This window comes from Brachionichthys hirsutus, chromosome 16 (assembly GCF_040956055.1).
Source record: "Brachionichthys hirsutus isolate HB-005 chromosome 16, CSIRO-AGI_Bhir_v1, whole genome shotgun sequence".
Taxonomy (NCBI): Eukaryota; Metazoa; Chordata; class Actinopteri; order Lophiiformes; family Brachionichthyidae; genus Brachionichthys; species Brachionichthys hirsutus.
This window is the reverse complement of record NC_090912.1, coordinates 176,819-187,500: the sequence shown is the minus strand read 5'-3', so window position 1 is coordinate 187,500 and position 10,682 is coordinate 176,819. Positions and strand designations below refer to the sequence as shown.

General features: G+C 54.0%; 2 protein-coding genes across 2 annotated transcripts in view; one reads left to right on the top strand and one right to left on the bottom strand.

Moving 5' to 3' along the window:
• Window positions 1-3,221, top strand: part of mmd (monocyte to macrophage differentiation-associated) — a 5,304-nt gene extending 2,083 nt beyond the window's left edge. Inside the window, exons 3-7 of the mRNA XM_068749577.1 lie at window positions 367-527; window positions 2,119-2,193; window positions 2,276-2,377; window positions 2,762-2,831; window positions 3,027-3,221. Of these exons, the coding sequence (XP_068605678.1) occupies window positions 367-527; window positions 2,119-2,193; window positions 2,276-2,377; window positions 2,762-2,831; window positions 3,027-3,218 (600 nt within the window). The 3' untranslated portion in view covers window positions 3,219-3,221. The remainder of the gene's footprint in view (window positions 1-366; window positions 528-2,118; window positions 2,194-2,275; window positions 2,378-2,761; window positions 2,832-3,026) is intronic.
• A 1,293-nt stretch (window positions 3,222-4,514) lies between these two features.
• On the bottom strand, window positions 4,515-8,054 carry hlfa (HLF transcription factor, PAR bZIP family member a). Its single transcript, XM_068749576.1, has 4 exons — window positions 7,839-8,054; window positions 6,801-7,127; window positions 4,851-5,053; window positions 4,515-4,741 (listed from the first exon to the last, which is right to left on the bottom strand). Exons 1-4 carry the CDS (start codon window positions 7,942-7,944, stop codon window positions 4,523-4,525), a joined length of 855 nt encoding a protein of 284 aa, XP_068605677.1. The 5' UTR covers window positions 7,945-8,054; the 3' UTR covers window positions 4,515-4,522.
• Between the last annotated feature and the right edge of the window lie 2,628 nt (window positions 8,055-10,682).

Here is a 10,682-nt window from a genome sequence, read left to right as displayed (position 1 = left end):
CCTGAATGTCCTGGATGTCCTGGATGTCCTGGATGATGTCCTGGATGTCCTGGATGTCCTGGATGATGTCCTGGATGTCCTGGATGACGTCCTGGATGTCCTGGATGTCCTGGATGTCCTGGATGATGTCCTGGATGTCCTGGATGTCCTGGATGATGTCCTGGATGTCCTGGATGATGTCCTGGATGTCCTGGATGATGTCCTGGATGTCCTGGATGTCCTGGATGATGTCCTGGATGTCCTGGATGTCCTGGATGTCCTGGATGATGTCCTGGATGATGTCCTGGATGTCCTGGATGATGTCCTGGATGTCCTGGATGTCCTGGATGTCCCCTCAGGACGCGCTAACGCCGTGTGTTTGTGCAGCTCCTCGTCGTGCCGTCCTTCGTCGCCACGGCGCTGCTTCACCGCCTGTCGGGGGACGCCTGGGAGCGTCTCACGGCCTGGGTCTACGGGGCGGGGCTCTGTGCCCTCTTCCTGGTCTCCTCGGTGTTCCACATCATCACCTGGAAGAAGAGCCACATGAGGTGAGGAGGAGCAGAGACGAGGAGGAGCAGAGATGAGGAGGAGCAGAGACGAGGGGGAGCAGAGACGAGGGGGAGCAGAGACGAGGGGGAGCAGAGAGGAGGGGGAGCAGAGACGAGGAGGAGCAGAGAGGAGGGGGAGCAGAGACGAGGGGGAGCAGAGAGGAGGGGGAGCAGAGACGAGGGGGAGCAGAGACGAGGGGGAGCAGAGAGGAGGGGGAGCAGAGACGAGGAGGAGCAGAGAGGAGGGGGAGCAGAGAGGAGGAGCAGAGGCGAGGAGGAGCAGAGACGAGGAGGAGCAGAGAGGAGGGGGAGCAGAGAGGAGGGGGAGCAGAGAGGAGGGGGAGCAGAGAGGAGGGGGAGCAGAGAGGAGGGGGAGCAGAGACGAGGGGGAGCAGAGACGAGGGGGAGCAGAGACGAGGGGGAGCAGAGACGAGGGGGAGCAGAGACGAGGAGGAGCAGAGACGAGGAGGAGCAGAGACGAGGGGGAGCAGAGAGGAGGAGGAGCAGAGACGAGGGGGAGCAGAGACGAGGAGCAGAGACGAGGAGCAGAGACGAGGAGGAGCAGAGACGAGGGGGAGCAGAGACGAGGGGGAGCAGAGACGAGGGGGAGCAGAGACGAGGGGGAGCAGAGACGAGGAGGAGCAGAGACGAGGAGGAGCAGAGACGAGGGGGAGCAGAGAGGAGGAGGAGCAGAGACGAGGGGGAGCAGAGACGAGGGGGAGCAGAGACGAGGAGCAGAGACGAGGAGCAGAGACGAGGAGCAGAGAGGAGGGGGAGCAGAGACGAGGGGGAGCAGAGATGAGGAGGAGCAGAGACGAGGGGGAGCAGAGATGAGGAGCAGAGAGGAGGAGGAGCAGAGACGAGGAGGAGCAGAGAGGAGGAGCAGAGACGGGGGGGAGCAGAGATGAGGAGGAGCAGAGACGAGGGGGAGCAGAGACGAGGGGGAGCAGAGACGAGGGGGAGCAGAGACGAGGAGGAGCAGAGACGAGGGGGAGCAGAGACGAGGAGGAGCAGAGACGAGGGGGAGCGGAGACGAGGGGGAGCGGAGACGAGGGGGAGCGGAGACGAGGAGGAGCGGAGACGAGGGGGAGCGGAGACGAGGGGGAGCGGAGACGAGGAGCAGAGACGAGGAGCAGAGACGAGGGGGAGCAGAGACGAGGGGGAGCAGAGACGAGGAGCAGAGACGAGGAGCAGAGACGAGGAGGAGCAGAGACGAGGAGGAGCAGAGACGAGGGGGAGCAGAGACGAGGAGGAGCAGAGACGAGGAGCAGAGACGAGGAGGAGCAGAGACGAGGAGGAGCAGAGACGAGGGGGAGCAGAGACGAGGGGGAGCAGAGACGAGGGGGAGCAGAGACGAGGGGGAGCAGAGACGAGGAGGAGCAGAGACGAGGGGGAGCAGAGACGAGGGGGAGCAGAGACGAGGAGGAGCAGAGACGAGGAGCAGAGACGAGGAGGAGCAGAGACGAGGAGCAGAGAGGAGGAGTGTCTGAAGACTCCTCCGGGTCGGGTTCTGAGTAAAGGAACCTCTTGATGGAGGCGTGTCCTGTAGGGGGTGCGGCCAGCCTTCCTGACCTTTGACCCTTGTCTGCAGGTCGGTGGAGCAGTGCTTCCACATGTGTGACAGGGTGGTCATCTACGTGTTCATCGCTGCCTCGTACACACCCTGGTGAGTGTGCGTGGGGCGGGGCCGTGGGCCGGGGCCGGGGGCGGGGCCGGGGGCGGGGCTGACCCCTTCTCTCCTCCTCCAGGCTGAACCTGCGTGAGCTGGGCCCGCTGGCTGCTCACATGCGCTGGTTCGTGTGGCTGATGGCCGTCGCCGGAACGTTCTACGTCTTCCACTATCATGAGAAGTGAGTCCAGGAGTCACATGACCAGCTCGTCCAATCGGGGGCTGAGCTGAGTCTTTGATGTTTCTGGTCTCTCACCTCGTCCATTTGAGTCGTGGCGATCTTTCGGGAAAGTGTTTCAATGACATCTGATGCGTCTGTCGTCACGACGCCGTCCTCTGTCGTCATGACGACGCCGTCCTCTGAACATCAGCGCTGCCTCTCTTTGGTGTCAGCCAGAGAGTCTGGATCGGGTTCAGGTGAGGTCGGCTGTCCCCACCGTCCGCCGGCGGATGTCGGAGCACACGGCGCCGTAACGATGATGTAAAGGACGGTGACATCACAGGCAGCTTGGAAAGGCCTTTTATGGGCGCCGCTTCCTGTCCTTGACGTCTCGTCTCTCCACAGGTATAAAGCGGTTGAGCTGACCTTCTACCTGATGATGGGCTTCTTCCCTGCGTCCGTCGTCACCTCAATGGTAACGTCCTTCCCCACCCAGCAGGGCGGCGCTGGTTCTGATGTCACACAGGCTCAGCAGAATTGATCCATATTGATTATCTGTCGTGTGAATTCCTCCTGAACGTAACGTCGGTCGAGTTTTCTTTGTCCCCTCCCCCCCCGCCCCGGAACATGTATGACCCAAACACGGTTCTGTGGTTCTGTGGTTCTGCAGACCAACACGGAGGGGCTCCAGGAGCTGGCCTGGGGGGGCCTCATCTACTGCCTCGGCGTCGTCTTCTTCAAGTGTGACGGCATCGTCCCCTTCGCCCACGCCATCTGGCACGTGTTTGTGGCGCTGGCCGCCGCCGTTCATTACTACGCCATCTGGAAATACCTCTACAGCGCCCCCAGCCCCGACCTGTGACACTGCACTGACCTTTGACCTTCAGCTGGATGGTTTTCCTCTGGGATTATGGGACCTGGTCCAGACTGAGCGGTTCTTTCTGAACTCCTGGTTTGTCCTGTGAGCGGCTGGCGCCCCCTGCTGGGGGCTGACCGTTGTACTGTAGTCCCCTTCCGTGGAGCCTCATGTTTGTTCTGGTCATGTGACCCGGCCCTCAGGGCTTCTTGTTCCCGGTGCTGCTTCTACCCCCCCCCGGTCTTGTGAGTCCAGGTTTAAATTAACCCCCGCAGGGTCTTCCTCTTGGTGCAGACCGACGGCCGGGAACAGTTCAGGGCACTGGAGCGGGACCCGGGTGGGGTCGTGAACCCAGTCCACCATTCAGGTTCAGGGGCACGCTGCACCTGCACGGGCTGACAGAACCGACCAATCACGGCGCAGCAACCTTCACCATGCTGGAGTCCCTCCCTTCATCCCGTCACTTCAGAAAGACTCACCAGATGCACCATCATCATCATCATCATCATCATCATCATCACGTCGGGGGACAAGATTGTTGTTGCAGCTGATGGGTTTTAAAAATGGCCGACTGCACGTTCTCTCTGCAGTTCTGATTTACATGGTGGGAGCCTGAGGAGGAGCATCATCATCATCGTCATCATCATCACAACAACAGCAACGCGCCGGAGGCGGGCTAACTAGCACTAGCTAATACACGATTTCAAAGTACCACTGTATGCGTTTGTTTGTTATTCTTTAATCTGGTGGATCTGTGGTGCCTTTAAAATACATAGTTCAGTCATTTTAGGAAAAGTCCTGTACAAAGACAACAGAGTATAGAATAGATCGATAGATCAATAGAAACATATCTCTGTAACCAATATATCATCTCTGCAGAACCCGACGCCTCGCTCGTCTGCTACATTCATACAGCCATCTGTAGGGGGCGCCACGGAGCCCCGACTCAACACGGATTGCACACGCTAACACAAACACAATTATCAACAACTCGGAGGAGATCAAAGGTCGACACAAAGCTAATCAATGCTAGCAGCTCAGCAGCAGAAACGAAAGCGCTTGATAAATATCAAGCAGAGGAAATTTGGAGCGATGGATCGGAGGGTGGGGCGGGGCAAGCTTGAGTATGAAAGGCATGGCGTCATAGCGGGGGCGGGGCAACTGGTGGGCGGGCTCTTTACTCCTCACGGTGGCAAGCATGTGCGTATATATTTAGCCAAACGACAGAAAGTAAAGGGGCAACAACTGAAAACCAGAATCATAGCGGGGGTGGGAGTGGGGGCGGAGCCACCAAAGAGCGACGTCGTCCTTCAGAGCGGAGGGGCGTGTCGGGCCTCATACTTGGCCATAACGGTCTTGCAGCGGCCCAGCTCCTCCCTCATGTCCGCCACCTCCGTACGGAGGGCGGCGTTCTCCTTCTCCAGGAAGCCGGCCCGGATGGCGATCTGGTTCTCCTTCAGCCGCCGGGCGTCCCGGGACCTCTTGGCCGCCACGTTGTTCTTTCTGCGTCGGGCCCAGTACCGATCATCCTGGGGAGCAGAGCAGAGCAGTCAAGGCCGCTAGCGGTTAGCGGCTAACAGCGCTGAATGGACCCCGCCCTCACCTGCTCGGCCCGCCCGGCCCCAGACAGCAGCTCACCTTCATGTCGTCGGGGATGAACACCTTCCGGGCCTTCTTGATCATCGGCTGCGGCTTCAGCTCTTCGGCGGAGAATTTGCATTTCCTGGGATCGAACATTTCCTGTCCGGGAACGCTGGACAGAGCCAGGTCCGCCGGGTCGGGGTCGTAGGTCAGGGGCACCTGGATGGACTCAGGGTCGACGGGGCTGGGGGGGTCCCGGGCTGAGGGCCACAAAGGAGAAACACTAATGAGCTGGTAGCGGGTAGGTAGCTAGAAACAACTTTCTGATTGGTCAGGTTTCAGTGGACCGACAGGTCAATCAATCAATCAATCAATCAATCAATCAATCAATCGATCACTGTTCACTTTCTAGTTTGAAGAATTGTCTTTTGGTTCTGCTCAGCCTCCAGCAGCTGATTCTCCAGCCTGGAGCAGTAGCCTCGTTGAACCAGCAGGTGGTGCCGTCTCTGGACCGGGTGCTGGCTTGATGACATCACGCCGGATTTCTTCCAACATTAAGGATTATTTATTTGACCTTTTCAGATGTCAATAAAAATAATTACGGAATTTAAAATGTTTTAATTACTTTTAAATGTAGAAACAAACAATAAAAACTGTGATGATAAAAGATCAAAGAAAAGACAAATCCTTTCATTCTTCATTTAAACCGGCTAGCGATGCTGTTGCTAATGAAGAAGCTATCAGCTGACGGGTCACGTGACCACGTGATGAGACACGCCTCACAGACGACAACTAGGCTCCGCCTCCCACCGTGCATCAGGTCAAACCGGCTTTGAACCCTGAGCAGGAAAGGGATTCTGGACCGAACGCTGCTCAGGTCAGGGGTCGAGGACGGGTCGGTTCCTCCTGCGGGGGTCAGACTGACTTAGCTTTGATTTATTGATGGTTCGGTTCTGTTCACCCGAACCCAGACTAGCTGACCTTAATGTCAGGTGGGAGGGGCCACATGTCCGCAGCAGAGGAGTGGGGGCTGTTGTTTGGGTGGGGCTGGGTCCGGTTAGACGAGCCCGGTTCTCCACACGGGACTCCAGAGTCCGTGTGAGAACAGCCTGTGCCTTGGCTCTGAGCCGGGGAGGAGGAGGAGGAGGAGGAGGAGGAGGAGGAGGAGGAGGAGGAGGAGGAGGAGCTGCTCCTGCTGCACACGGCCCGGCCTCCGCTGAGCTCAGCCCCAGGCTGGAACCAACAGGATCCGGTTCTGAGAGCCAGAACCACCAGGGCGCACCTTGCTACTATTAGAACCATCAGAACCCTAACATCTCTCAGGAACCGGGTCCAATGGAACTCCCGAGTCTCCATTCCTCTCTGTGTCTGTGTGTGTGTGTGTGTGTGTGCGTGTGTGTGTGTCTGTTTGTGTGTGTCTGTTTGTGTGTGTGTGTGTGTGTGTGTGTGTGTGTGCGTGCGTGTCTGTGTGTGTGTGTCTGTTTGTGTGTGTCTGTTTGTGTGTGCGTGTGTGTGCATGTGTGTGTGTTTGTGTGTGTGTGTGTGTGTGTGTGTGCATGTGTGTGTGTGTGTGTGTGTCTGTTTGTGTGTGTGTGTGCGTGTGTGCGTGTGTGTGTGTGTCTGTTTGTGTGTGTGTGTGTGTCTGTTTGTGTGTGTGTTTGTGTGTGTGTGTGTCTGTTTGTGTGTGTGTGTGTGTGTTTGTGTGTGTGTGTGTCTGTTTGTGTGTCTGTTTGTGTGTGTGTTTGTGTGTGTGTGTGTCTGTGTGTGTGTGTGTGTGTGTGTTTGTGTGTGTGTGTGTGTGTGTGTGTGTGTGTGTGTGTGTCTGTTTGTGTGTGTCTGTGTGTGTGTGTGTGTGTGTGTGTGTGTGTGTGTGTGTGTGTGTGTGTCTGTTTGTGTGTGTGTGTGTGTGTGTGTGTGTGTCTGTTTGTGTGTGTGTGTGTGTGTGTGTGTGTGTGTGTGTGTGTGTGTGTGTGTGTGTGTGTGTGTGTGTGTGTGTGTGCTTCCTACCTGCGGTGCTGGGGTTGCGGGGGCAGTTCTGCGGGGCCACGCCCGTGGGAACAGAGGCGGTGGCACGGCTGCTCAGGTCCACCACAGAGGGAGTCGACGGGGTGGGCGGGGCTGAGGGCGGGGCTGAGGGCGGGGTCTGCTGCGGCTGCTGTCCCTCCTGGGCCGGGATGCCGTTCTCTGATAGGAACTCCTCCAGGTCCAGGTACTCCAGCTGGAAGTTGTAGGACAGGGTCTTGTCCCAGAGGGTGGGGCCTAGGAAGGCGGACTGCGGGTGGGCGGCGCCCTCATCCTCCAGCTTCTTCACTTTATCCTCGTCTTCCCCAAATCCTGTCAGAGAAGAACAGGGGTCAGAGTGCACGGAGAACAGGGGTCGGGGTCTCAGCCGTCCATCATGGCTGTCCTCACCACCGTCTCTAAGCCGTCCATCATGGCTGTCCTCACCACCGTCTCTAAGCCGTCCATCATGGCTGTCCTCACCACCGTCTCTGAGCCGTCCATCATGGCTGTCCTCACCACTGTCTCTGAGCCGTCCATCATGGCTGTCCTCACCACTGTCTCTGAGCCGTCCATCATGGCTCTCCTCACCACTGTCTCTGAGCCGTCCATCATGGCTGTCCTCACCACTGTCTTGTAGACCTGTCCCTTCGTCCTAGCTCAGAGACACCTGATACTGTCCTCCCCCCGTTCCAGCCTGCACACGGTTCTTCACCTCCTCTCCACATTCTCTCCATCACTCGGGGTACCTGAAGTCCTCCACCTCTTCAACGGAGTAAACAACGTAAACACAAACAGCTGAAGAGTGAAACGCCGCCCTCTGCCGGCCGGAGGCGGCATCACGGACAGAAACTAACGCGAAAATAAAGACACATTTTAACCATCTTTAAATTAAGTGACGTCATCAGTTTGACAAACACCCGACAGGTGTTTATCTGAACCATGCAGCTCCCGCGATCTGATGTTCTCCTCGGTCTACCCGGTGGATCAGAACCGCCGGACGGGACCGGGACCGGAACCGGGACCGGGACCGGGAAGTCTTACCGTCATCGTGATGGAACGGCAGCTTGAGCGGATTCTCCAGCAGGGATTTCAGGACGCCGTGCGTCGGCGGCAGGAAAGTTGCGTTGACAGGTAGAGGTCTGGCCATTTTCACGCGCGTCGTGGACAAAGCTCGAGCAGCGGACGCTCAGAACAGACCAGACCGAACTCTCGAGCAGGACCGCGGAAGAAACGACGCGGCGCGGCAGGACGGCGGTCTGTCGTCGACGCTGGCTGGCGGAGAGCTGCAGGAGGGGGGGGGGGCGTCCACGTGAGGAGCCGTACGCTGTGACGTCAGAGCACCGGGAGGGCGGGAACATTCTCACGGCGCGTTCAAGGGAAAAGGGAAATCCACCCCGCGGCTGCTTGGAATATGGTGCCTTCACTGACTGTCGGGAATACGAATTCAGGGTGTCCGCAATTTAATTAAAAAGATCACACCCCCCCCCCCCTGCATCAAGTTAGTAATTTAATATTAGTTTTATTTGTATTGTTAAATGTCGATGATTTATGTACGAAGGACCGGAAGAAATGCTCCTCTGAGACAGGATGTTTGACTGTACTTGTACTGTAATACATGCTACTGTGTGACTGTACTTGTACTGTAATACATGCTACTGTGTGACTGTACTCGTACTGTAATACATGCTACTGTTTGACTGTACTTGTACTGTAATACATGCTACTGTGTGACTGTACTCGTACTGTAATACATGCTACTGTTTGACTGTACTTGTACTGTAATACATGCTACTGTGTGACTGTACTCGTACTGTAATACATGCTACTGTTTGACTGTACTTGTACTGTAATACATGCTACTGTGTGACTGTACTCGTACTGTAATACATGCTACTGTGTGACTGTACTTGTACTGTAATACATGCTACTGTTTGACTGTACTTGTACTGCAATACATGCTACTGTGTGACTGTACTTGTACTGTAATACATGCTACTGTGTGACTGTACTTGTACTGTAATACATGCTACTGTTTGACTGTACTTGTACTGTAATACATGCTACTGTGTGACTGTACTTGTACTGTAATACATGCTACTGTGTGACTGTACTTGTACTGTAATACATGCTACTGTTTGACTGTACTTGTACTGTAATACATGCTACTGTGTGACTGTACTTGTACTGTAATACATGCTACTGTCTGACTGTACTTGTACTGTAATACATGCCACTGTGTGACTGTAATTGTACTATAATACATGCTACTGTGTGACTGTACTTGTACCGTAATACATGCTACTGTGTGACTGTACTTGTACTGTAATACACGCTACTGTGTGACTGTACTTGTACTGTAATACACGCTACTGTGTGACTGTACTCGTACTGTAATACATGCTACTGTTTGACTGTACTTGTACTGTAATACATGCTACTGTGTGACTGTACTCGTACTGTAATACATGCTACTGTGTGACTGTACTTGTACTGTAATACATGCTACTGTGTGACTGTACTTGTACTGTAATACATGCTACTGTCTGACTGTACTTGTACTGTAATACATGCCACTGTGTGACTGTAATTGTACTATAATACATGCTACTGTGTGACTGTACTTGTACTGTAATACATGCTACTGTGTGACTGTACTTGTACTGTAATACATGCTACTGTTTGACTGTACTTGTACTGTAATACATGCTACTGTGTGACTGTACTTGTACTGTAATACATGCTACTGTGTGACTGTACTTGTACTGTAATACATGCTACTGTCTGACTGTACTTGTACTGTAATACATGCCACTGTGTGACTGTAATTGTACTATAATACATGCTACTGTGTGACTGTACTTGTACCGTAATACATGCTACTGTGTGACTGTACTTGTACTGTAATACACGCTACTGTGTGACTGTACTTGTACTGTAATACACGCTACTGTGTGACTGTACTCGTACTGTAATACATGCTACTGTTTGACTGTACTTGTACTGTAATACATGCTACTGTGTGACTGTACTCGTACTGTAATACATGCTACTGTGTGACTGTACTTGTACTGTAATACATGCTACTGTTTGACTGTACTTGTACTGTAATACATGCTACTGTGTGACTGTACTTGTACTGTAATACATGCTACTGTGTGACTGTACTTGTACTGTAATACATGCTACTGTTTGACTGTACTTGTACTGTAATACATGCTACTGTGTGACTGTACTTGTACTGTAATACATGCTACTGTCTGACTGTACTTGTACTGTAATACATGCCACTGTGTGACTGTAATTGTACTATAATACATGCTACTGTGTGACTGTACTTGTACTGTAATACATGCTACTGTGTGACTGTACTTGTACTGTAATACATGCCACTGTGTGACTGTAATTGTACTATAATACATGCTACTGTTACTGTACTTGTACTGTAATACATGCTACTGTTTGAGTGTACTTGTACTGTAATACATGCTACTGTGTGACTGTACTTGTACTGTAATACATGCTACTGTGTGACTGTACTTGTACTATAATACATGCCACTGTGTGACTGTACTTGTACTGTAATACATGCTACTGTGTGACTGTACTTGTACTGTAATACATGCTACTGTGTGACTGTACCTGTACTGTAATACATGCTACTGTTACTGTACTTGTACTGTAATACAGGTTTAGATTTCTGGACCGGTTCCGGTTCATGAAATGAGCATGTGCCGGCACTCTGGGTCGGCCGTGATCCGGCCTGCAGGCCTCCGGCTCTGAGGATGGATGGGTTTGGGGTCTGAAGTGGGCGGAGAGGTCGTGGGTGGAGGTCACACCTTCAGGACGACTTTGTGTTGCTCCCACGTCGCCGGGATCACAGCGGGG